The following is a 27,880-nucleotide window of genomic DNA, read 5'->3' on the forward strand; positions in this document are numbered from 1 at the left end:
CCAGTCAGATGGGAGTGTTCTTCCTCCTGGCGCTTGGCTTCTGGTTCAGCTCTTATGATGAGGAAGTAGGAAGTTGGTCTCTTGTGCTGTGCCCCGTGGGCTCTGCTGTGGGTTGAGTACTTGGCAGCTGCGCCATGGTGAGCAAGGGGCTTCTGTTCCCAGACCGGGAGGAGTGGCCGGCCATGGTGAGCGAGGGGCTGCTTTCCCCAGACTGGGAGGAGCGGCCGGCTGAGCCGGAGCCGGGTGGTGGGTCCTCCCGAGGAAGGGTGGGAGCCAGTGGCCAGACACAGAATTCAGCGTGGTCCTGCCTGGTCCTGTGCGGCCCTGCGAGTCCCACATGTTTCTTCCTGGTCCTGTGTGTCACGCGTGTATTCCTTTTTGATCCTGCGTGTCCTACGTGGCCCTTACAACTCCTTGGGCTGGGGCTGAATCCTCGGAATAACTTCTCTCTGTGGGCTGTGTTTGTGCAGAGCATTGGGAACAAGACTTACAAATATCCTTGTTGTTGATGTCCCTGTGAAATGCTGGGGCCTGTGATGCTTGTATTTTCACTATGGAAGGCAGATTTGCCAAACTCAGAAAGTCCTGGTCTCTGTAGAATCTTTAAGCAGTTCTGCATTTTCAACATTTAGGTTTAGGATCCATCTGTAGTTAATTTTGTGGAGCTGGTAAAGGACATCTCCTGTGTAGAGTAGCACTCCACTGCTAAACTGTGATGTAGAAGAGTAGAATTGATGGTAATAGAATTGATGGTAAAACGATTTACCCATTCTTAGGAGACATTAAGTCACAAAGTAGAATTAAGCTAAGGGAGGGCTGTCGCTCAGATATCCCTAAGATATGTTGTATGCTAACCATGCCTTTTAGAGATTAGTATGATAAGATGTAAATACTTGTTCCCCAGCACTAACCAGCCATTGAGGAACATTCCCATAACAAAGGAGAAAATGCTAATTTACAACCAGCCAAAAGGGTCCCCCAATTCCCTGCCCCCTGTCAAAGAACCGGCCTCTAATAGGATGCTCACAGGGTCACAACCAACATTAAGTCCTGGCTTGCTGCCATCATAGTCTAGAACAGCTGCATTTCCAGTCTTTTTGAAAAGTGTTTTTGAGTCAAATTCTGTGATGTAGATTGAGGAGGACTTGAATCCTGTCTGTATCCCCACAGGGTATTCCTCTTGCTATTGTCCTGACCAAGCACCAAGAATTCTTTTTTTTTTTTTTTTTTTTTTTTTTTTTTTGGCTTCTCGAGAGAGAGTTTCTCTGTGTAGCTTTGTGCCTTTCCTAGAACTCCCTCTGTAGTCCAGGTAGGACTTGAACTCACAGAGATCCGCCTGCGTATGTCTACGGAGTGCTGGGATTAAAGGCATGCACCACCACTGCCCAGCCAGCACCATGAATTCTTGTATTGCAGGTCTGTAGCACCACAGAGTTCTAAAGTAACCACTTTGAGTCACATAGTGGACTGCCCATTGCAGTAGCAGGAAAGTATTTGTGTGTGGATCATGGCATCTCCCTTCAGACTAGAAGAGGAGGAGGAACAGTGTCCTGTGTACACTGCACGGGGAAACAGACTAGGCAATAGCTGATGGGCTGGAGTTTAAGGCAGTGAGCTTCAGAGGTCTTCATCGTAAAAAAGGACCCACTGGGCAGGGGGAGTGACTTTCTGTGTAATTTAACTCCTGGTATTATTCCTTCCATGTGAATGAAGATAGATAGAATTGGTGGGTGTACAATTTAGGGAGGGTAACTTGAAGTACTGAGTCTTCAGTTTCTAGTTAGGGAACTCTCCTATGCAGATATGAGCATTCCTGGTTGACACAGTTAAGTCAGCTCAGAAGTTTGAGACACAGGCCATTGGATTTAACTCCATGTGTCAGCTTATAGCACTCAGCAGCTGACACTTTACATGGGAAAGTCATGCAGTGTCTTATGAATGGCATTCTCTCTAACAGGGAAGTGCCTACTCTGTTGCAAAGTCAGTACTGCTAAGTGTTCTTCCAATTATTTCTATCATTTTAAAAAGTCAATTAGTGGTATCATTTTTTAAATTTCACTTTCTTTAAATGTATTATAGCTCTAATCTCCATTTGTTTCTGTTTTCCAATGTTTCCTAGCCATTAAGAGTTTCTTTCCAATTTTTCTTAGGTGCTATTTATTTATTTATATACCTTTATAGAGCAATGGTTCTCAACATGAAGGGTAGAGGCTCCCTTTAACAGCAGTGGCCTTAGACCATTGGAATACACAGATATTTTTATTATAATTTATAACAGTAGCAAAATTTTAGTTATGAAGTAGCAGTGAAAATAATTTTATAGTTGGGTTCACCACCTCATAAAAGACTGTATTAAAGTATGACAGAATTGGGAAAGTTGGGAACCACTGGTTTAGACCAATGTCTCCTGTAGCTCGTTTGTCTCATACTACATAATTGAGAATTGCTTTGAACACCAAATCCTGCCTCTGCTGCCCAGTGCTGGGAAGACAGTCCTGCAAATCCTTCCAGGATGGGCTTTGATTGGTCAGTGAGATGGAAAATAGACCAGTGAATGAGTACCCTCAACCTCTCTAGATTTCATTGTGAAATTACAGATGAAGTGGGACCTGTGTAAGAGTTGAGTTCACTGACCCACAGTAAAGCAGGTGTAGTCACAGCACAGAAAGGGATGGCAAGAAGGAGGTGAAAGCTTTCCTGCTGTGACAGGAGTTGACAGTAGCAATGAGTAGTGAGGTCATCGATTTTAGACATTCCATAAATGTCCTGACTGACCATTTCTCTGTTTCACAGACCAGACAATCAAGAATCTGGATAAAGAACTGAATTTTTGTGAAACCAAATTACAGTAGTTACACCAGTTCAACCTAAATAGAAGAACTGAGTAAAATGGTGTGGCCCTGCCTAATGTGACTCTTTTCCAGGTTTAAGATGTACAGCCTGGGAGAAATGCATGAGTGGTACTTAGTGTGCTCTAGTACACATCCCTAGTCTCTGGAGCACATGGCCATAAAGCCTGTTTCAACTTTCCAACATAATTTTATGGGATTATTATTTCCTCATTTCCACTATCTCTTTCCTGGCTCCAAGCCCTCCCATAGACCCTTCATTGTGTTCTAATCCATGACCTGTTTCTGCTTTAACAACAGTTACTGTTTGAATGTGACCTGTGTTTGGCTTCAGGACCTCTCAGCTATGAAGCAAAGGGTTGGCTTCACTGGGCATTGAGTGCGTAATGGAATGTGCATGCAAAGGACCCTGTGCCTTGAAAGAGGAATAGGAAGTGCTCTGGAGAATGTAATATTCTCTAAACTACAAGTTTCTCAGACTAGATACCTGTCCAACCCTAGTGTGGAATGGCAGAGCTGGGAAGACTTGTGCTGTTTGAGTCATTGGATCTCTGCTCACCTAGTAGGGTAACTGCTAATGTCCTGAGGTCCAACTGGGTGATCCTAACTAATGAGGAGCTTTGGGAAGACTTAGCCATCAGTAGCACCAGTGGGAGTTAACTTCCAAGTTCTCTTTGGGATTCTCCTCTGTTTCTACTATAGGGAGTGCTAAGGAATACCACAGATATGCCAGTTCTTTTCAGGGTTCTTTTCTGCTTCTGGTATAGGGAGCTCTAAGGAAAACCATAGCTATGCCATGGTGAGTGTGGGGGGGGGGGGGGCACTGTCCAGGAAGACGAGGTTGGCTGAGCTGTCAGAGTCTGAACTGCTGGGACTGGGATAGACCATGACCCAGAGTGTGTTTCTGTTGGTTCCTGTAGTAACCTGAGCAGTGGCCCTTGGCCTCTGATCCTTACTGAACCAGGGAGTGTGGATTCCCTGGGGATGAGAAGGCTCTGCCACCCTGGCGTGGGAGGTTATGATGCTTGTAATATCACTGTCCAGTGTGTACACATAGGCTTTGCTTCTGTGACAGTGGGAATCTGGGAAGACAGATTGGAAATCTGAAGGTCTGGTTTCTACAAGTTCTAGATGTTACATTTCCCTTTTGTGTTTGTCTTGTAAATGTTACAGACAGTTTAGAAAATGGTAGAAAGGGAGTGATGGGGATCATCCTTCAACAAGACATGATTAGAATGCTTTTAGCTTTCTGTTACTGCCAGCCACTATGGTGTGATTCAGTGAAGGTCAGTTCCAGGGGACAAAAGGAAGTTCTGAGCAACAGAGGTATCTCAGTTTGCATGGTTTGGGGCAGGTGGATAGGACAGATGCCACGTCTTGTGACATTATGTGGGTGGAATCAGACATGAAATTATTCTTCTACAGTGTTTTCTGTGTGGGCATCATTGGGGCTGGGTTTGCCTGAAAACACAAGGGAGCATGAAGGCTGCAGAGCTATAGCAGGATCTGCAGGAGATCACCTCCCTTTGTAGAGAGAGCTCTAGAACATGGAGCCTCTCTTAGAGAAATATCAGTAGCTAGAGGGTCAGAAACAACAGTTTAAGGGTCACTTTGAGTTGAAAGTTGTGAAATCTGTGTTTATTTAATTTCTATACACATAGAGTCATAGGTAGCTGCCTGCCTTTTATCTTGCCTTAAAAGCATTGGACTATAGGCATGCACTGTTGCAACTGGCTTTATAAGGCAGAAGTAAAGGGATAGTTGCAAGATGAGTACTTTATCTGTTAACCCACTTTCTTAGTCCTGATGTTTATTAAGAAGAGTTTTTGGACTGATCTTTTGGATAGTGTGGTCTTGTGAGGGAGAGCCACATTTAAGAATTGACACAAAGCCATGTATACAGTTCTATTGACTTTGTAAATTCCATTTCAGTAGGTCCTTAGGGAGTCTCTCTCTCTCTCTCTCTCTCTCTCTCTCTCTCTCTCTCTCTCCTCTCTGTCTCTCTGCTTCTGTCTCTCCTCTTTGATAACAAGATCATTTGGAGAGACACAGTCTCATGTTCTAACCCTGTCTGACCTGGAACTCTCTATGTAGTAGATAGGCTAGACCTGGAACTCACAGACATCCACCTGCCTCTGACTCATATGACCACACCTGGCTAAAAAGAGATGTTTATCATGGATTTAGCACAGATATTATTAGAAAAAAAGGACTTTTGGATAGTGTAGTCTTGTGAGGGAGAGCCACACTTAAGAACTGACACAAAGCCATATTTACAGTTTGTTCACTTTGTAAGTTCCATTTTAATGGGTCCTTAGGGAGTCTCTCTCTTTCTTTCTTTCTTTCTTTCTTTCTCTCTCTCTCTCTCTCTCTCTCTCTCTCTCTCTCTCTCTCTCCCTCTCCTTCTCTCTGTCTTTCTGTCTCTCTGTCTCCCTCTTTCCTTCTCTTTGGTAAAAAAGATCATCTGTCAGTTGCTGAGGTGGCTTGGGTAGGATTCTGATTTAATAAAGTAAAAATATGGGTCAGAAGGGTTCTGCACCATGCCTTGCTCTACATGGAGTTCATAATCCTGTCCTGGAGATTCTCAGCAAATTGCTGCTTACATCTGGGAAAGGAGTAAGTCCATACTCCTATGTTTTATGTACTTTGTCTTCAAACATGGCTCATTGGTATTTGAGATATCATTTAAAAAAGGAATAGTGTCACTGTCTACACAGGCAGTCTGCACAGCAAATTTTATTAATTTTGTGTAATGGCTAATATTGATTTTCAACTTGATAAGAGTCAGTCAAGGGACACTCCTCCAGTCACACCTCTGAGGGCTTATCTAGGTCATGTTATTCTCTGAGGTGTGCTTATGAGAGATTATTTTATATATTAAGTTCATTGAGATGAGAAGACTCTTCTGCCTTCTAGAAATGATAGCACCATTCAATTCCATGGATTTGGTACTGAATTATGTAATAATGACCAACATTCATCACTATCTGCTTCCTGACTATGGATACAGTGGAATCAACTACCATGGTTACTTCTTTTTATTGACTTTTAAAAATTTACATTTTGAGTGTCCACATGTTCACTCCATGATACTCAGTAAAGTTGAGTAAGAAGTCACCTAAGCCAGACATGGTGTCCAACCCTGTGATCACAAAACTTAGGAGGCAGAGGCTGGAGTTTGAGGGTTTCAACATCATCCAAGGGCTGAGTGTACAGTGGGGTATGGAGGCAGTCCCCCGGGAACAGACAAGTCTATGGTGGGCTCAGGAAACTGTCCTTTGCTATCTTCTGCAGACCAGAACAAGACTGTGGGCCTCTGGATAATCTCACCTCCAATGCTTAAGGTGTCTTTTTTCCATGAGGCATGTGAACCCCAAGGATGAAGCTGTGGGAGATGGAAGTTCCAATTGCCTTAAAATTCAGGCTCACAACATTTCTAGGGTGACAGGGTCTCAGGATGTGAGTATAGAGGATGGGGAAAGACTTTGCCAGGCTGCTGATTGGATAGGGTTAATATTTTTCTGTTCTTTCCCTGCTCATATTTCTGTGTCCTTGTCACTTGACTGAGGGCAAACCAAGTTGGTTTGAGGTACAAACAGTAACTGCAAGGGTGGGAATAGGAGCACTTCCCAAGCTCCATCAGTACACCATCTCCAGGAGGTCAGGACTAGATGGACCAGACAGTAGAGACTCCAGGGAGCTGATACTGGGACTCAGAGAACTGAAGCACCTCCAGTGCCCTGGGGACACTTAGGTTCTTTCCTGTCTCCTCCTGTCCTTTCCCATCTCCTTCACGTCTCCTCCTGTCTGCTGTATCTATTCTTTACCCCTTTAGGTCCCCTCAAATTCAGTAAGCTGTCAGGTAAAAAGTAGAATCCACATACAGTAGACCGAAGGAATAGATACCACATTTGCTTGATATCTGGGCAGAGCCCAGACAGTTTGGTAATTTGCTGGGATTCTTCTGCCTCGGTATCTTGCCTGCCAATCCAAGACTGAAGGGCTCATGAAGAGCTGATGACACTGGAACAGATTTGAAACACCTATGGAGAGGCCCTGAGAGGTCAGTGTGTCCAGTGGACACCTGAAGGGGTGGTAGGTTCCTGGACTGTAGGATAACCAAGGAGAGCTGCAGTTGTGGAGTAGAACTGGGATGGTAGGCAAGCTGTGTGTGCTAGGGATGGCAGAGCCTGAAACATGGAGCTTCCTCAGTCTCTGAGAGCCCAGAAAGTCATTAGAGTCTCAGAACTTGTACAGTGTGATACAGGAAGCTGCTAGGTTTTGGTTTCCTTAAATGTGATTGATTATTTGCTATTCTCCTGTTCTCCCCTTTTTGAAAACAGTGGGCTCTTACTCTTTTTTTTCACAGAATATACATTTATGTGTCTGTAGACTTAATAAATGTTGAAAATTTTCAACACTTTGGGATTTAAGAAGGTGAGAGTGTTTTACATTATTAATATCATGATACTTTGGGGACCATGGCAGGAAAGGTCCTGTTTGATAGGGATGTACCATAAAATTATGAATCAAGTGAATGTTTTCCCCCATAGTTACTTTGAGTCAGGTTATTTTATCAGTTTAATAGAAATGAGACTACTTCACCACCCTGTTTGGTGTTCAAAATGAAAAGAACCTGGATATGAATTCATGGGCATCTGCGAGGCCTCTTACTGAAACACACTTTCAACATGCAGGTTTGAGTCCTCTTCTGTGTCACTAATGTACATTCCCTTACTGCTCTCTATTACACTGTCATCAGCCCTGCAACCATATACAACCAACAAAAACAGACTCAGCAGGTTACCTTCATGGATTTCAGCATACTTACTCATACATACTTGACAAGGAAGAAGTTGGAAGGGAAACATTGGAGAAGGGATGGAGTGAAGAGAGAACAAGGGGAAAGTGATGCTGTATCTTTTAATTAAAATGTATGGAAATAAAATGAAAATAATAGAAGGGGCTAGAGAGATTGTTCAGTAGATAAGATCACTGGATGTTGTTTCAGAAGATCCAAATTCCATTTCCAGAACCCACATGTTAGCTAACGATTTGCTGTAACTCCAGGCCCAGGGATATCTTGCTGTCTTCTGGCCTCTGTAGGTTCTGTGCAAAGACACATGCAGGTAAAATACCCATATAACTAAATTTTTAAAAAAGTTAGAAAAGGGAAATAATGGAATTCTCTACAGCAATGTCACAGTCCTGAGACAAACAGCAGCTAGGGCTTGTTAAAATGAACTCCTAGTCAAAATGATCCTGTGTGGAAGCAGCTGTGGCCTTCTTCTGAACCTGCCTGCTCAGAGGCAAAAGAAGCCTTGTTCTTAGGTTACAGTAGCTCAGCAGAGCCATCCAACTAAGAGCAGTGACCACAGTGCTGATAGGTGACTTTTCCTTTGTGTTTTCTGTATTTATATTCTCTCTCCATTGTCAGTGTGAGAACAGCAGAACTCTACATGCCCACGTAAAATACCCATGCTTCTGTTGCTTAGGCAAAGCATTGCTTTGGAAATGACGCCCACATTCTCCTTGCCTCCTTCAGGTAAGAAATCTTTCTCAGATCTTCTGTCTTGCCTCCTGTGATGACTGTTTTTGGTACCTAAAACTGACTAGCTCTGGAATTAACTAATGCACAAAGAATTGGGTAAGGATAACAAAAGCTTTTAGGGGCCTGCCTTAAAGACTTTCTGAGTCAAAAGGAGACTCTACAACCAGTGGAGGAAAACTAGAAGTGAGGGGAGAGGAATGAATCTACTCACACTGTGCTCTTTCAGTCCATCTTTTTATTGTTCCAAGTAAGCATCATCTCTACAGTGAGGGTACCGGTCTATAAACATTTAAAAACAATAATTCTTTGGCAGTGCAAGGAGAGGCTTGAAATTCATACACAGAGCAATAACTATCAGGTTTCACTTATGACACAAGGTGGGAGTGGCTAGTGAAAGTTTTTTGGTGAGGTCAGCTAAGAATTAAATCCACAAAAGAAATCTGAGGGAGGAATTCCTGTGCTCAAACTACATTCCCAAATGTGGCTACATTTAAGGTTAAAAAAAATCTATTAATCAGTGAAAATCATGAATAAGGTAAAACTGTCTTTTCCACCTGCTCTGCTTCCAAAGGGCTCTCATGAGTCATTTTTCCAACAGGCAGGGTAAGATCCTTGGTTACTAGGTAACTTGCCTAAGCAGTAGAGGAAGATGTGCAGCTTTTGGTCTGCTGTAGCACTTTAGCTATAATCAGTTGCTTAAAAGGAACTTCTTAGATCTAAAGATTATACCTATTGCTTAAAGATGCAGAATCAAGATAGAATTAAGCTTAATTTGTACAAGAAACAGAACCTGGTACCTTCCAGCCCCTCTGGCCATGGAGGGTTCTTGGGAAAGTTTACTCATCTCCATGTACTTGAAAATGGCTGATTACCTTTTCCACTATATCTCAGTGTTTACAGGCAATAAATCTCTAAGCTAAAGTCTTGTGTTAATAAACTGAGGTGAAAGTAAGTATAAGGAGTTAAGAGTTTAGGGTTAGTGAGGTTAGTTCAGGATAGTTTTTCTTATCTGCAGGTAAGGTAAAGCCAGAGTACATTTCCATCTATCTAAGGGTTGCAAATCAACAATATGCTCATACTTTGTCCTTGAATGTCTGAGAATGTCTCAAAATTTTGCCTGTGTAACTGTTTTCACACATAACTGTGGGAAGTTATTAATATACCCCAAATGCATAGGGGAAATTGTGCCCAATAATGATCAATTACACTGCTAGAAGCTCTTGAATTGAATTCCATGGTAGTAACAGATGAGAAAGCTACAATTTCACACAAGAAATTCACTGCAGGAAACAGCCAATATATTGAAAAGGCAATAACTCCAAAACACCTTGCTTTTAGGCTTTTAACTCCTCTACCAGAACCCCCAGTTCTAATGGGTTGGACTTGTCAATGATGGCTGAATCCCCACTGCATATCTTTGTGGCTGACAGCACTTGGGTATACCTGTGAGAGATTATTCTTAATTAAAATTTTGAAATGGGAAGACCCTTCATTAATCTGGATCTTCAAGGTAATTTGATCCACCTTTAATCTTGACCAGACCTTTTGGTGGCAGCCTATATATATAAAGAATATTGAAGAAGGAAACTCATTCTCTTTGCCTAGGAAAGTCATTCATTTACTCTCATTAGAGCCCAATTTTTAGGAATTCTGGTGTATACTGAAGACCATTCGAGACATCCAGCCTCATGGATTGAAGAAGTACTGAATTCTTCAACTTTTCATTGGTTGACAGCCAATGTTGGACTAGCTGGACCACAGACTGTGAGACATTGTAATAAATTCACTTTCTACCTACATAGGGAGACTGATTCTATCAGTTCTGTTCAAGCAGAGAACGTTACTAATACTGTTTGTTTTGTTTTGTTTTCACTTGCCCAGAGGAAGATGTTGTACCTAACACTAGTGCTCATAAAGGAACTTGTTCCATTTCTCTTTAAATATTCAACTTATTGTGAAGACTACACTTCATATTGTTGTTAAATTGTCAAGAGATTGAAATGAATTTCAGGAATAAATCTCCTAAAGCAATGGAACCATCATCCAGCCTTCTGATGGAAGAAAGATCTATCTTGTCTGTGATCTGATTCCTGCTTTTCTCTCTTGGTTGTCTAAAGTCCCTGTGACAACCAGGTAAAAAGTACCTGAGTTCATCAGACCTCAGTGTGAAGCCATAAAACAGACATTTCATTTTGTGTCCTAAAATTTCTCTTTAATTGTTAATATTCTGGACATTCTTCAACCTGGTGGAGAGGGGAATCACTCCACTCCACATTGTGTAATGGGCTGTGCAAGCTAGCCACATGGTGTCCAGGAGGAAGAAGGGGAAGTCCCTGTGGAGTGCAGGAATATAGCAGGGTCAGCTATTTGAGCCAGGGGCAAGTGCTGTTGTAATGGAAATCTCTGCAGATCTAGAAAAGGTCTGTGTCTTGGGTGGAAGGCAGGGCCAGAAACCACTCACTGTACAGAGTCTTTAAGCACACAGTTATCCTAAGGAAGGTGCTCTTGTCACTCAGGCCTCAGTAGCCAATCAGGCCCTCCAGGCTTACCTGCCAGTCAGAGGAGAGTGGTGGGGGTGGGCTTTCTAGGGCCAGGCTGCAGGCTTGTCTTTGTAACAGAGTGTATACCAGTGGTTTTGTGTGCTGCCTGTGCTGTTGGAAGGAGCAGAGGAGAGAGCATGGGTGAGCTGGGAAGTCACGGCATGGTGAGCAAGAGGCTGCTGTCCCTAGGTCAGGAGGAGCAAATGGTGAGCCTCAGAAGCCAGGGTGGCAGTCCTCTCTGGGGTTGGGTGGGAACCTGTAGCCAGATTCCCTGTCCTGTGAGGTACCATGTGGTCCTTGCAACTCCCTGCACCCAGGTGTAGGACTCTGAATAACATTGCTCTGTGGGCTGCCTCTGCTCAGACCATTGGGAACAGGGAGCTATGTATAGAAACATCTTTGTAGTCAAGGTCAACATGCTTTTCATGCAGTCATGGAAGGCAGCTCTTAAATTTGTAGAGGCCTAGTTTCTCTAATGATGAATTTGCAAATAATTTTATAGGGATTATAAATGGTATCTCTTGTGTTGAGTAGTGCTCCACTATTAAGCTGTGATGTAGAGGAGTAGAATTGGTGATGTGAAGGATTTACCAATGCTTAGGAGATAGTAATTCACACAGAGTAGAATTTATTTAAGGGAGGCTGCCTCTAAAATACCACAAAGATAAGTATATGCTAACCAGGCCTGTTAGAGATTAAGATGCTAGGATACACATTTGTTCACCAGGATTGTGCAGACATTTGCCTCCAAACTATGACAAAGGAGACACCCCTGATTTTCAAGCAGCCACTAGGCCCATCCTTATATCAAAAAACAGGCCTCTAACAAGCTTTCTAGGGGGCACTACAGGGTCACAACCAACCTTAAGGCTTAGTGTGCAATTAAGGTCTTAATTTTTTTCTCTAGAAAAGCATGGTTCTAGCAGATGGAGAAGGTGATACCTATTTGAAAAGGAAAGCACTGTTGTGTTGAATGGTGGCCTGATCAACAAGACTTTTCCTCTAGGCCCTCACACAGAGAGAAGGAAGGTGCTTCAGAGAGACAGAAAAGGCCTGGAGTCTAGGACTTGGGAGCTTTCTCTAAGGACTTCATATATTGAGAATAAAATAGAGATCCTTCTTTAAAACCAGGAATATGCTAGGGAGAGCTGGTAATGATCTGGGGCCAGGACCTTTGTGAAGGGGTTGCTTCAGATCATGAGAACACAACTCTTATTACCACATGGCAGTATGGTTATCAATCCCAAGGCCACTGTGTGCTTACCCAGTAATGTTTCTGAGATACTCTGTGTTCTCCTTATGTAGCAGTGTGTGAATTTCCTCCTCTTGAGTTTGTCCCATCGTATGATAGTTTTTGTTGGCTTCATAGAAGTCTCATTTTCTTCCATTTCCCACTGGAAGATGCTATTCTCCTTAAGAAGTTTACTTGGCATGAGGCATAACTTGTACAAGACCTCCCTATATCAGCCTCTATTTTTTTCTAACTTCTACTTTTCCTACCCTTCTCATCCCCTGGATGAGGAGGTGCCTTCTCATCTCCTGGCATTTCCACCTCAGGACCCTGTCACTGATGACTGACCTACTGTTTCAGGTTAGTGGGGTACTTAAGAAATAAATCTGGAATTATCTTTGCTGTGTGAGTTTCCCATCTGCCTAAGTGGCTAGATTTGCAATCTCCTGATACTATTTAAATGTTCAAAGTGTAACTGGAGCCTTAACCTAAAAGAAACTTAAGGATGACAGAACATGTGGAATGCAAAATCTGTTCCAGGCTGGCTCCTCATTGAGCATTAGTCAGAAATAGATGCATACTATCATTAATAAGACTTTTCTTTTTTAATCTCAAGTGTATGGAGTGATTTCTCCTTTGAAAGGCATATTAATTCTTGAATAGCTGCACCTCCAGCTCTTTAGAAAATTTTCTGAGAGAAACTCTTCTATATTGATTCAAGTGGCCTTGATTCCAGTACGTTGGTCCCCACAGTGATGACCTAGGTTTCCATGATCAAACATTATAAATTCTTAAATTAAATGACTCTACCACCTCAGAGTTTTAAAATTACCCATTTGTGTCATGTAATTGATTATCCATTGCAGTCACAGGAAAAGGATTTGCATGTGGAATGTGGCTGATGCCTTCAGACGAGAATAGGAGGAATAGTTTATTGTGTGCACTTTAGGGGGAAACAGGATTGGCAATCAGCTGCTGGAGTCACCATTATGAAAGAGGACCTTATTGTTTCAGGGTGAGTGATTTTGTATTCCCATGCCTCCACAACCATCCTGGTTACTTATCCTCTCTGGGTCTGTGGATTATATTGTTGGTATTGTTTACTTGACAGCTAATGTCTAATTATAAGTGAATAACATATCACGTTTGTCTATGTGGTTCTGGGTTGCCTCACTCAGAATAATAAACAACTTAAGAAACTAGACATCAACAAATAAAATGATTCAATTAAAAAATATGGTACATATCTAAACAGAATTCTTAATAGAGGAATCTAAAATGACTGAAAAACACTTAAGGAAATGTTGAGCATCCTTGGCAATAAATGAAATGTAAATCAAAATTACTTTGGTATTTCATCTTACACTTGTCAGAGTGGCTAAGATGAATGATACAAGTGACAGCTCATGCTGGCCAGGATGTGGAACAAGGGGAACACTCCTCCATTGCTGGTGGGAGTGTAAGCTTGTTCAGCCATTATGGAAATCAATATACTAGTTCCTCAGATAATTGGGAATTTATCTACCTCAAAGCCTAGCTATTACCACTCTTGGACATATATCCCCCAAATTTTTCTCCATCCTGACACAAATGCACTTGCTTAACTATGTTCAAAGCTGGTTTATTCATAATTGTCAGGAACGGCAATGTCTGTAAAAGATTGTGCTGATGATTGATGTGGGAAGGCTCTTCCAGTGAGTTGGCAATATCTCTAAACAAGTGGACCTGGGATATGTTATTCACTTGTAATTAGACATTAGCTGTCAAGGAGAGCTGGCTGAGCACAAGACAGTAACAAAGCAAGTGAAAAGGCCAGGAATCAGTGTTTGCCCATTGTTTTTATCTTCATTTTCTATACCACAATGATGAATTGTGACCTGGCAGAATCAGCTAAATAAACTTACCTGAGATGATTTTGATTAGAGGATTTAATCACAGCGGCAGAGAAGCAAGTTAGAACAAAAAATGGAACACCAAAAGTGATTGTGTTGCTGGGAAGAATCTGGGAATGTTGTCCTTTAGAGGAATGTAGAAGATATCAGAACTTAAATGACAAAAGTCATAGACTACTGTACACAGAACTCAATAGGCTGTTCTTGTAGGATGAGGAAGATGAGACTCTTGAGAGTAATGCACACAGAGGAGGTCAAGGTCATAGATTTTAGTGAGAAGTAGACTCTTATGAAACATTAAGCTAGAGGTCATTTGTGTCTTATTTGGCCTAGAATCTTCCTTATTCTGCCCTTGCTCTGAGAAATTGAGTAAGGCCAAATTAAAAAGTAATGGGCTGATTTCTTAGATGGAATATTGAATCTGTTGCTTGCTTATTACTGATGACTCATTCAGGTCTACAGTGAAAAAAGTAATAATTTTTTCAGAAACCAGTGACAATGAAAAGGTAGTTTCAGATGGCAGTCATGTGCTGAAACAGATAGGAATTTTCAAGGAGATCACCATTAAAGAGAAGAAAGCCTATCTAGGTACCCTAAGGGCTTCATGTTAAGCCTTCAGTTAATGAGAGGATTAGGCGAATTGATTCCTTTTCCCAGGAAGCAGCTTCATACAAAACCTGCTGCAAGTGTTGTCCAAACTCTGCAAGGTCCGTCTCAATTAAGAAGCCAAACTTTGTGCTGCTTCTGGAAATAAGAAAGAATCAAAATTTCTGGTCATGGATTCCTGATCTGTGGTTTCGGTTTAGAACTTTTGCAGTCATCTATGTTTGGCAGAGTCAGAGCCCCAGTGAGGATCCTGTGAAAGTTCATTGCTTGAAGCTTTGAGCATGAAGCCCAGGTTGCATTTTGAAACCACAAAATGTTGAGATACCAAAGCTGTGAGACATCTGCCATGGAGAGCTGCATATAGGGAATGGAAGTAGCCAAAGAGATATATGAGAAATTTCAGGAAAATGAGACACCTAAGCTTTGAAACTGAAGTCCCATATGTCTGAGACAGAGCTGCTGGATTTGGTGTTTACCCTGCTGGGTTTCAGTCTTGCCTTGGTCCAGTCTTCACTCACTGTGTTCCACTTCCTCTTTGGGAATGGTAATGGGTATTCCGTGCCAGTGTATGTTGGAAAGATGTAACTTCTTTTCTGATTTTACAAGATGTCAGAGTCAAGGAATCACCTGAGTGTTCAAAGAGACCTTGAACATTTGAAACTGTAGATGCTGTTGAAGACTATGAAGATCATTGAAGATAGACTAAATGTGTTTTGATCATGGGATGACCATAAGCCTATGTTCAGGATGTTTTCAATTGAATGAAAACACTCCCAGATAGGATAATGTATTTGAGTACTTCTCTCTCCTTGATGGCTTTCTTTTGGGTGTTTGGGGAAACTTTAGTAGGAAGAGTCTTTCTGGATGAAATTCCTTACTGGGGAAGGAATTGGAGTGTCTTTAGCCTCAATTCATTTCCTATGCAGCTGTACCCCCAACCACAGCAACAACCCCTACAATGAGCAAGTCACCAGACACACACCACAGCATAATCACACAGACACCTTTCCAGTCAGTACAGACAATTTCTAATGTTATCATGCCTCTAGGTACAACTTTATTATCACCAAAGTCCACCAACACTGGAATAGGATCATCAGTGTCTCTAGGCCTCAGAAAAACAAATAGGACCATGACAATACCTTCAACAGCATTAAACACACCAGAGGATGCCATCCCGTCATCTGGAACTGGGACATTCACTCTTCCTGAGAAGTCAGCTTTAACTCCACTCTCATTAACACTAGACAAAGTCACTGACACAAACAAATCTTTACTCATGACAAGTTTGGCAGTTACAAACACCTCTTCACCAACCACAGCCACCCTGAGGAAAACTGTTCACAGCAAAGTCCTGTCTGAGACTCAGGAAAATGCCACTGCAACTGTTTCCCCAACCCCAGCAACAATGTCCACAATTAGCAAGCCACCAGACCCATACCACAGCACAGACACACAGACATCTTCCCAGCCAGCACAGATGGACTCAAGCACAGGTACTGGTACAGCCCAGTCACCTGAGCATTCCACAGCCCTTGTCCTTAGCTCATGTTCTTTGTGTCTGACTGTCATGTCTTATACCACTACTATACATGGTATCACTAAATCCCATAAGATATAGTTGAAGCAATTGATATTCAGTGCTAAGCCATTTTGTAACCTGAGTTTTTGTCCATTTTGTTGTTTTTATTTTTGTTTTTGAAGAGAAGGTTTCTCTGTGTAGTCCTGGCTGTCCTGAAAGTACCTCTGTATACCAGACTGACCTAAACTCAGAGATCCAAATTATTCTGGCTCTTATGTCCTGTGATTAAATGTTGGCCATCATGCCTGGGCTTTTTTGTTTTTATATTATTGGGTGATAGACTTATTGTATAGTTATTTCTACATGTCAAGCATATGCTGTTTTGCTGAGCTTCTCCCACATCTTGAATTTTGAATTATGGCAGAATGTATCATTCTCTTTCCCAGGATGGCATACTCATGACATTAAAACTGCATGAGCCTTCTGAGTCATTCAATTGCAGCTGTGTGACATTCTTCCTACCTATTATGTTGGTTTTCAGTTCTTTTGAGGAATGTGCATCTTTTGCTTGTATGCATGGATATGTACCACATGTGTGCCTGGTCCTCACAGCAATCAGAAGATAGTTTCACAAACCTTGAACTTGTAGTAATGGATAGTTGTAAGCCCCCATTTATGATGAGCTCAACTGTCTGTAAGACCAGCAAGAGCTCTTAAATATTGAGCCATTTCTACTGTCCTATGTTATTTTTTATGATCAACATTTATATTGCTAATGTTTTTATCTGTTCACTTGTAACTTTAAACATGCATTCCCTTTTAGTAAGATCTTATTATTGTTATAATTTAAACTGGTTTCTGGAAGATCAAAACAGAACTGGACTGTATGCATAATTCTTTGTAGAAACTTCCATAGAAACCTGTGAGTTCTTTCTACCTTTCTTGTACAATTTACTTTATTGGGGAGAAAGAGTCTTACAAATATGTAACTGGCTAACCTGCAATTCATTGCACAGACAGGCTGGCAGCAAACTCAAATTCTCCTGCCTTTGCCTTGTAAGTGCTGGGATTAAAGACTTGAGCCAGTACACCCAACTTGCCCATCTTTTTTGTAGTTAGTAATTGTTCATTCAATTTCTCAAATGTGTACTTTGATTTGTTTGCTTGCCTCTCTTAAATCTCTCTTTTTTTAAAAAAAGATTTTTGGTTGTGAGCCTAGCTGGGCGTTGGTGGTGCATGCCTTTAATCCCAGCACTTGGTAGCCAGAGCCAGGTGGGTCTTTGTGAGTTTGAGGCCAGCCTGGTCTATAGAGCGAGATTCAGGAAAGGCACAAAGCTACACAGAGAAACCCTGTCTCAAAAAAACAAACAAACAAACAAACAAAAAGATTCATTTATTTCTTTATTATGTATACAGTGTGTTGTCTGCATGTCTGCCTGCAGGCCAGAAGAGGGTACCAGATCTAATTACAGATGGTTGTGAGCCATGTGGTTGCTGGGAATTGAACTCAGGACCTCTGGAAGGACAGCCAGTGCTCTTAACCACTGAGCCATCTCTCCAGCCCCTCTTTATATCTCTTAATAGGCGTTTCTCCTGCAAGGCTGTATCCTAGACAAAATGTTTAGAAATGACAGATGTGAACCTCATTGTTCAGCTTTTGTTTTCTAAAATGAGTTGATGATAAGAACTTTTGTGTTATGGAATAACTGTGGGAAGCCCCAGAATTATATGAATATACTGCCAAAGAAGTATTCATCACCATGCTATCAGTATCACACTTTCTGTTGTACACATGTATGGGATATTTTAGACTGCAGTGACCTATGATGATGTGCATATCGACTTCACTTGGGAGGAGTGGACTTTGATGGATCCTTCCCAGAAGAATCTCTACAAAGATGTAATGTGGGAGACCTACAGAAACCTTACTGCTGTAGGTAAGACTGAATTTTTTTTATCACATTTTAAAATAAGGGGACAACTCTTCCTTATTTATTGATACACTTTTGTAATTTCAACTGAGAAAGAAGAAAAATGAGGTGAATAAATCTGGCATTATTCTAAGGTTTACTGAAGATAATAACTTAACTTTTGCAGTTTCCCATAATATATGATATATTTTCTGGTACTGTATTTTAGGCTACAGTTGGGAAGACCATGATATTGAAGAACACTGTCAAAGTTCTGGAAGACTTAGAAGGTACTTCTCATGTGCTGGCTAATACAAATTTGCCTATGGAGAAATTTTAATGTGTCCCAGAAGTTTTAAATAAAAGTGACAATGTAAATAAGCACAGTTTAAAGTGTAGTGATGATTGTTAAGTTCTCACAAAACCAAATACCTCAATGTCAGGTAGCTGATATGTGTTTTCAAGGCATTCCTCTATGAAAGAACACAGTGAAACAATGCCTTCACTGATATTCCCATTTGAATTACAGCTCCATGATAGCTCTGCTGTTGAACAGCCAATCTGTTTAATTTCATGCCACTCAGATATTGTAAAAGGAATTTGTGTTGAATAGGTGATAAGTATATATCCAAGAATATATCTATGAGGAACAGAAAGTCAAGTTGTGTGAATGCAATTGGGAAACATTTTATTTGTTTGTTTTCCTTTATCAGTATATCATATACTACTCTGGAAACAAGCCATGTGAGCATAGGAAGTATGCAACATAACTCTCTCTCACACACACAGAATAATTAGAAGATAAGTAATAGTCCCCACTTTGAGTAGAATTTTTGAATGTGATACAAGTTTAAATTTAATTGATTTTCCAACTTTATTGGGAATACATCAAGACACCCAGACTGGAGAAAAGCTCTATGAGTATTGAAATGTATAAATATGTCTATTGTCCTGGTTCACTTTGCAAGTGGAGTATGACTCTCACTATTGGAAAACTTATGAGTGCAGTAAGTATGTTAAAGCTTTGAGTTCTTCCAGTTCTCTTTAAGTATGTGAAGAATCTCATATAGACAAAAGATTCTATAAATGTGGACCCTATAATAAAGGCTCTTACCATTACAGATACCTTCAAAGACACAAAACAGCCCTAAATGAAGGGAAACACTATGAGTATAAGCTTTAAGATCTTATTTGTCTTAAAAATTAGACAAAATTGTAAAATTAATTCATACAGATATAAATATTCATCAGTGTACTGAATGTGATAAAGCTTTTACATGTGCCAATTATCTTTACAGGTACAAAGAACATCATATTGGGGAGAAACCCTCTGAATATACTCAATGTGCAAAAGCATTTTTATATTATGGTCATCTTCAGAATAATGAAAGTATTCATACTGGAGAGAAACACTATAGTTGTATTCAATATGATGAAGCCTTTTCACACAACATTAGTCTCCAAATACATAAAGAAACACATACTGGAAAGAAAATCAGTGAGAGTAATCAGTGTGATAAAGCCTTCACAAGTCATGATCATTTTCAAATACATAAAGGAACACATACTAGAGAGAAACCCTATGAATGTAATAAATGTGGTAAAGCCTTTGCATGTACCAGTAGATTTCGAAGACATGAAAGAAGACATGCTGGAGAGAAACCCTATGAATGTAATCAATGTGGTAAAGCCTTTGCATATGCCAGTAATCTTCGAAGACATGAAAGAACACATACTGGAGAGAAACCCTACAAATGTAATCAATGTGATAAAGCCTTTTCACAAAACAATACTCTCCAAATACATAAAAGAACACATTCTGGAGAGAAACCCTACAAATGCAATCAATGTGATAAAGCCTTTGCATGTGGCACTAGTCTCCAAATACATGAAAGAACACATTCTGTAGAGAAACCCTACAAATGTAATCAATGTGATAAAGCCTTTTTACAACACAGTTATCTCCAAATACATAAAAGAACACATACTGGAGAGAAACCCTACAAATGTCATCAATGTGATAAAGCCTTTTCACAACACAGTTATCTCCAAAGGCATGAAAGAACACATACTGGAGAGAAACCCTACAAATGTAATCAATGTGATAAAGCCTTTTTACGACCCAGTTGTCTCCAAATACATGAAAGAATGCATTCTGGAGAGAAACCCTACAAATGTAATCAATGTGATAAAGCTTTTGCATGTGCCAGTACTCTCCAAATGCATGAAAGAACACATACTGGAGAGAAACCCTACAAATGTAATCAATGTGATAAAGCCTTTTTAAAACACAGTCAGCTCCAAATACATGAAAGAATACATTCTGGAGAGAAACCCTACAAATGTAATCAATGTGATCAAGCCTTTGTATGTTCCAGTAGTCTCCGAAAACATGAAAGAACACATTCTGGAGTGAAACCCTACAAATGTAATCAATGTGATAAAGCCTTTTCACAAAACAGTCATCTCCAAAGACATGAAAGAACACATTCTGGAGAGAAACCCTACAAATGTAGTCAATGTCATAAAAACTTTTCACGACACAGTCAGCTCCAAATACATGAAAGAACACATTCTGGAGAGAAACCCTACAAATGTAATCAATGTAATCAAGCCTTTGCATGTTCCAGTAGTCTCCTAAAACATGAAAATATACATTCTGGAGTGAAACCCTACAAATGTAATCAATGTGATAAAGCCTTTTCACAACACAGTCATCTCCAAAGACATAAAAGAACACATTCCGGAGAGAAACCCTACAAATGTAGTCAATGTCATAAAAACTTTTCACGACACAGTTATCTCCAAAGACATGAAAGAACACATTACTGGAGAGACATCCTACAAATGTAATCAATGTGATGAAGGCTTTTCACAACACAGTAACCTTTAAATTCATGAAAGAACACATACTGGAGAGAAACCCTATGAATGTAATCAATATGGTAAAGCCTTTGAATGTACCAATAGTTTCTGAAGACATGAAAGAACACACACTGGAGAGAAACCCTACAGATGTAATCAATGTAATAAAGGCTTTTTGCAACACTCTGATCTCCAAATACATAAAGGAACACAATCTAGAGAGGAAACCCCATGAATGTAGTCAATGTGATAAAGCCTTTGCATGTGCTGGTAATCTCTGCATACATAAAGGAACTCATACTGGAGAGGAACCTTACAAATGTAATCAATGTAATAAAGCCTTTATATGACACAGTCATGTCCAAATACAAAAGGAATGCATTCTGGACAGAAACTATGAATTTAATGAATGTGGCAAAACCTTTGTATGTCTCAACAATCTCAGAATATATAAAGGAATACATACTGGAGAGAAACCCTAAGACTATAATCAGTGTACTAAAGCCTTTGCAATTCAAGGTCATCTTTAAATACATAAAATAACATATACTGGAGAGAAACCCTGCTGTGGGGTGGTCTGTATGTCAAATGTGTTGCTCTGATTGGTTAAAAAAATAAAACACTGATTGGCCAATAGCCAGGCAGGAGGAAGTATAGGCAGGACAAGGAGGAGAAGAATTCTGGGAATTGGAAGGCTGAGTCAGGGAGACACTGCCAGCCGCCGCCTTGACAAGCAGCATGTGAAGATGCCGGTAAGCCACAAGCCACCTGGCAAGTTATAGATTTATAGAAATGGATTAATTTAAGATATAATAACAGTTAGCAAGAAGCCTGCCACGGCCATACAGTTTTTAAGCAATATAAGTTTTTGTGTTTACTTGGTTGGGTCTGAGCAGCTGTGAGCCAGGCAAGAAAACTCTAGCTACAAAACCCTATGAATCTAATCAATGAGATAAAGCCTTTTCAAAACACAATCACCTCCAAATCCATAAAACAGCACATACAAGAGAGAAACCCTATGAATGTTATCAATGAGGTAAAACCTGGATGTGCCAGTAGTCTCTGAATACATAAATACTAATACATAAATACATAATACTAGTGAGAAGCCCTTCAAATATAATCAATGTGATAATGCCTTTTCATGCCATAGTCCTCTCTAAATACATGAAAAATACATTCTAAAGAGAAACCCAATGAATAAAATGTGGTTAAGCCTTTACATGTGCCAATAGTCTCCAAATATAAAAGAACACATATTGGAGTGAAATCCTGTGAATGTAATCCATGTGGTGAAGTCTTTTCACAATAGACCAGTCTTCAAGTGCATGAAAGAACACATACTGGAGAGAAAACCTATGAATGTAATCAATGTGGTGAAGCCTTTGCATGTGCAGGTAGTCTCTGAAGGCATAAAGAAACACATACTGGAGAGAGATCCTATGATTGTAATCAATATGGTAAAGCCTTTGCATGAATCAGCAGTCTTTGAAATCATGAGAAAAAAATCACACTCAGAGAAACCCTATAAATGTAGTGAATGTGGTAAAGTTTTGCAGTTTATATTAGTCTTTATACAAGAACAAAACTTAATGTGTAATTTGTTAAGGCCTTTTCATTTTATAGTAGTCTTTCAGGGCCTAAAAAAAAACTAATACTGAGGGAAATTTGGCCATAAAGAGTTTAGTAAGATCTTTACCCAACAGACTTACATTCAGTTACACAAGATTACTCTGGAGAAAATATTTGACAAGTGTCACCAATATGTTCAAGCATTATGATGTCCCTCTTTTTTATTTGCACCTTCAAACTCATGGACAAAAACCTATGAATTTAAATGATGAGCTAGACCCTTTCTATTCCACAGTTCTCTTCAATTACATGAAATTAAGGCATCCAGGTATAAAACTTGATGTGTATTAGTGCCTTTTCTGTTGCTGTGATAAAACATTATGTCAACTTGTGGAATAGTTGGCCCTTAGGTCCAGAAAGATTCAGGATCACCATGAAAGTGGCATGGCAACAAGTGTCAAACATGGCAGCTAAGGCAGGAAGCTAAGAATTCACATCTTCCACCTGTGGCATGAAGGTGAAAGTGGGAACTGGAAATGGTGTGTGGATGTGAACTCTCATGTTCACACTCAGGGACATACTTCTTCCAGCAGGGCAAGCATTACCTAAATCTCCAGAAATTGTGGGAGGGCTACCCATCACCCCTGCATTTCCCCAGAGTGCTCTTGAGTAGGAGCAGCAGAAAATATTAGATAGAAGGATTTCGAGTGGGGAGAAACTGATAGAAAATACAGGATAACCTCGAGAGGGCCTGGAACCTATTCCAACAGGCCCTGACTGTCTCTGCCCTAGGGTATTTACAGAAATGCCAAGGGTTGGAGCAAAAGACCTCCCCCCAGCACAGCCCAGTGCAGATCATCTCAGACACCTGCACTCACACCCAGTGTCCAATCCTCTCTATGCAGACCTGCTGGGTAAAGCCACTAGGAAACCTGAAAATGGGCTCCCACAGGTCCCCCTTTCTTAATATATAAAAAAAAACCTCCTCATTAATAGTTCATAGCAATCTCCATAGCTGTCTCCTCTTCCAGTATGGGAATTGAGAATAATAAAGATGACATTTCTTTTTTTGATTGGGTCCAAGGTGACTACAGCAGTCTTAGCTGCATCCAGCCTTTTCTAACCCAAAAACTCTTAATGTATTTGCAAATTTAAAGAATCCCTTAGTTTCATCATTAACATCAGCAGGTTAACAAATTTTGCTATACATAGTTACAATTCTGTCAGTCTTAGATCTCAAATCAAACTCTTAACAGAACCATTTGAATTTCTTGCTAAGAGAACATAGGAAAAACTTCTGATGTATTCACATCAAACTTAAATGTTTCATTAACTTAAAACCAGGGTGGATTACTGTCAATACACTCAACCTTAATTCACTCATTACTTCCTCTTTTCTTTATAATTTTTTAAAACAAAATTTTGAACCTAGTTAGAAGAAAATCCAAACTTTTCCATTTAAACACAACACCAGTTTCACAAGTAATTCCATTTTTACATCAACAGTTCCATTAAAAGTTCCATTTTTAACACATAACATTTCATGAATCACCACAGTTATGCAAAACTATCTCAAGCCTAGGTAGAAACAATAAATTTCTTCATTTAAACAGTTCACTTTTTTTTTAGCGCAAATATTTCCAGAAAACAGTTCCTAGGTCATCCCATTGCAATGAAATCACTTTTGTTCATTTCTTAAGTACCAAAATTTAAATAATAAATTATGGTACCAGCCTTCCAAATATGAAGAAATGTTTTACAACCAAAAACTTTTTGCAGCTAACAATTTTAGTTCAGACAAGCATCTCTGCAGCTTTCATTCTCAAGCCAAAGACATCTTTAGTTACAGTAGCATTTTAAATTGCGCCATTTTTGCTGCTAGCTCAGGTTTTTCTTTGCTGCATTGATTTTTCAATGGGTCTCAGTTGCAGATGCCTGTCTGTGATTGTCATACAGGTTCTGTTGTCTGCAATTCTTAGCATCTTAGCAGCTTCTGGAGATTTTGAAAATGCTCAGACTGCCAGCTTGATATATTAAGCATAGACTCACATTCAAACATTTACACTTTTTCACCATCTACATTCAGCATACACTCACACTCAACATTTACACTTTTTTACAGACTCACATATAACATATCAACATATACTCATTGTTGGACCCCAAAGTTTAGGTTCTCAAGTGGGTGCCCCAAGAACCCAGACTCCAGTCCAGTTGATGCAACAGCACGAGGAATTTATTGAAGAAACATCTGTACAGATGGGCAAACTCTGCTCCCAAGAGCAAGAGTCGCATCTTACTGCAGCCCCATGAGGGCTTTTAAAGGAAAAACCCATAAAAGCCATAAGATTACAATTCCCATACAATTTTGTTTCACAAGATCATGGTCTGATCACAGAGTGGGTACAGTCACGTCAACAGGTACATTTTTCCTGAAACCTCAAGGGGGGGTATCAGGGCGGGAGTTGAGCTTACACAAAGGTCACAGTGGTCCTTCCTGGAACACTTGCAACTATCCCAGTCACAGTTGAGCACATCTCTTAACAGAAATCTTTTTACATTGTTATATTGTTACAGGGGTGATTGAGAAGTGGCTGAGTCAGGTTGCCCTGGGAACTAGATTTTTAGTTTCTCATTTCCTGGTGCTTGAAGTTTTTCTCTTTCTGAGGCTTGGGGGTGTAAGCCTGCAGGGCTAGGGTCTTTCAGTCCCCTATTTTCTTTTTGGCAAATTTTAATCTTAAAATTATGATATTACATTAACTCATGGCCTGTAATGGCCATGCATAGTCCATGTATAATTAGCCATCTTGTCTCTATGCTAGGGAGTTTTTTTTTTTTTTTGACCCAGCATTTCAGCCTCTTCTGAACAAGGAGTATGGGATGACGTATTCTCTTCTGGAACTGCTTCGAGCTGGCATTGGGGCGCCGGTATCAGGGCCCCTCCGCCCAAAAGGCTGAAAAGCTGGTCAAAGACTGGGCAGGGAGCATTTGTCAGTAGCATGTGGCAGCCTGACCCCCTAGGGACAGAGAAGAATCATGTTAACTGGGCTGGTCCACATTAGCCTTTAGGAAGTCCAGAGCCCACAGTTGTCTGGAGCAGTGGAGTCAGCAACTGAAACTTGGAGGTGTCTGCCAGCCAAGCAAAAATCTGTCGAGACAAATTTAAACTAGAAACAGAAGTTAAAATTTATGAACTTGTTTGGAACCGTTAGGTCCATACCCTTAATAATGGGAAAAGCAGAAGCAGTAGTCCCAAGACCAGGAGAGAGGAAAAATACCATCTTTAGGAATACTTATCTGGTGTCCTTTCGACCTCTGTGAAGTGGGTCTAGGTTTTTATGACTCTTTTGATCCTTTGAGGCCTACTTACAAAATGACATAAAAGTTTTGGATACATTAGTATTATCAATCTGTACTGAAATCCATATTGTAGATAAAGCAGGTAATGGGTATCTGTAAAACAGCAGAAGTGGACTCATACCTTTGCGTCCCAACAAGAACTACAGATTTGGGCATTTTTCTTCTGTCCAGAAAGCCAGGTATAAGTTGGACAGAGATTTTTGGCCTGGTGAGAAGCACTTTTACATTTAGACATATTTAGATGACATCTAAAACAAATCTAAATGTTGGGCTTGTGACTGAACAGTAAATAGTCTTTGCTCTACCAGCTCATCAGGACTCTTAAATGTTAAGCTCTGAACCATAGAACAGGAGAGTAATCTGAAACATATCTCATTTTAGACTCATATCTGAACCTTTAAGACTTACTTAAACTTTTATATCTCAGAACATTTTTTAAAAGTGAGTTAACAAGCTAGCTATGGCCTTGCAGAAGGATCTGGATGTCTGATGCTGCCATGCTGACAAAGTTAGAGCTAGCCTAGCCATTAGTACTGTCAGAGATCTGAGAAGGATAAACTATATCTGAGTGTAGATCAAGAAGCTTCTAATCCTATAAATTACAGGGACCAATCTCAACCCAGGTCTCCATAGCATTGGAGGCACCAGTCAGAACAGCATCAATCTTCTTCCGTCATCAGGCCCACGAGGCAGAGTATTTTTCCTGTGGAATAGGGACACAGAAGACTGACCTTGATCAGGCAAAAGGGTGCATTCAATTCCAGTGTCCTACTACTTGTCCCCAGTCTGGGCTGGGTTCTGGCGGCAGGCGTTGCATTGGGGCATCTTGCCCTGTGGTCAGCGTTGTCATAATCCAGGCAGAGACGTTGTGGTGCCTCGTATGTAATCTTCTGATACCTTGGGTCACTGCTAGGATCTGGAAGCCTGTCTGATATAATAAACTTTTAGATCAACATTTAAATGCCATATTCTGCAGATCTCTGAAGTATGAGGGCCGTCCAGATGTCTGAATGACAAACCTTGTTTCTAATTACTTGTTTCAAGCTCAACCCTGAAAACATATACAAGGGACTGAGTAAATGAATAAACTTATCTCTGTAATATTATATCAGTACTTATTTTCCCTGACTATAATTAAAAGAAACTTGATTACTCATGACTGACTATTAAAACAATGCTTTTAAGTTGAAGCTCTTCTAGCATCAAACACAGGTTCAGTAAAGAAGCAAAAACAAAATATCAATATAAGACATATATATGTATCAGCTTATCCAAATAACTCAAGTTTAACAAACTTAGCAAATACAAGCAGGCTAGACAACATTTTCAAGCCTGAATGTACCTTGGGTAAGGAGAAACATTTTTAAGTCATTGGTTTTTAACTATAAAAACTGTTCTTAAAAGATTAAGATCTCTCAAAGTGTTTTGTAATAACAATGAAGTACCTTTTTTACTTTAAGGGGGAGAAAACACAGCATCCTCATAATCTGAAACCAAGCTCCAGAGTACAAACAATCCCAAAGTTTAATATCTGACATTCATTTATAGTCTTTTTGGTTCTTTTATTTAGAGATGATTTCTTGGATGATTTCTTTGACCCTGCCTTTGGCAGTACATACATAGCCTGTCTGTTTTATTTTATTATGGCTGGTACTTTCTGGTGATCATCACCTGACACTGGCAATTTTTAAAACTGCTAAGGTCCACAATTGCAACCAGACTTTTTGGAACTTTAGTCCTGCCATATATTTGCAAACCTCAGCTGTTTAATATGATCCTTTTATGTTTTTAAAATCATTATCATTTTACATGGGTAAATCTTAAATTACAAAGTTTAGCTGTCAAAGCAAGGTATATTTCTGTGTAAAAGCATTGATGTGTAGTTTTAATATTTATCAAATATCTTATTAAACATATGTTGTTATCTATTTAAATTTTCTAGAAACTTGTTGAACATTTGGTAAAGACATAAGTACTTAGGT

General features: G+C 40.1%; 1 protein-coding gene across 4 annotated transcripts; it reads left to right on the forward strand.

The window, feature by feature from the left end:
* LOC128105564 (zinc finger protein 431-like) lies at nt 1-27,054 on the forward strand. Of its 4 annotated transcripts, XM_052730810.1 has the most exons (6): nt 1-185; nt 8,287-8,394; nt 9,739-9,910; nt 18,002-18,128; nt 18,331-18,391; nt 19,400-27,054. In XM_052730810.1, exons 4-6 carry the CDS (start codon nt 18,059-18,061, stop codon nt 20,952-20,954), a joined length of 1,686 nt encoding a protein of 561 aa, XP_052586770.1. In that variant the 5' UTR covers nt 1-185; nt 8,287-8,394; nt 9,739-9,910; nt 18,002-18,058; the 3' UTR covers nt 20,955-27,054. The 4 variants fall into 4 exon arrangements, with proteins under 4 accessions (XP_052586770.1, XP_052586769.1, XP_052586771.1 ...); XM_052730809.1 differs by lacking the exon at nt 9,739-9,910; XM_052730811.1 differs by lacking the exon at nt 9,739-9,910 and having other exon boundaries at nt 8-137.
* The last annotated feature ends 826 nt before the right edge of the window (nt 27,055-27,880 follow it).

This window comes from Peromyscus californicus, unplaced genomic scaffold (genome assembly GCF_007827085.1).
Source record: "Peromyscus californicus insignis strain IS unplaced genomic scaffold, ASM782708v3 Scaffold_9__1_contigs__length_137607984, whole genome shotgun sequence".
NCBI classification, from domain to species: Eukaryota; Metazoa; Chordata; class Mammalia; order Rodentia; family Cricetidae; genus Peromyscus; species Peromyscus californicus.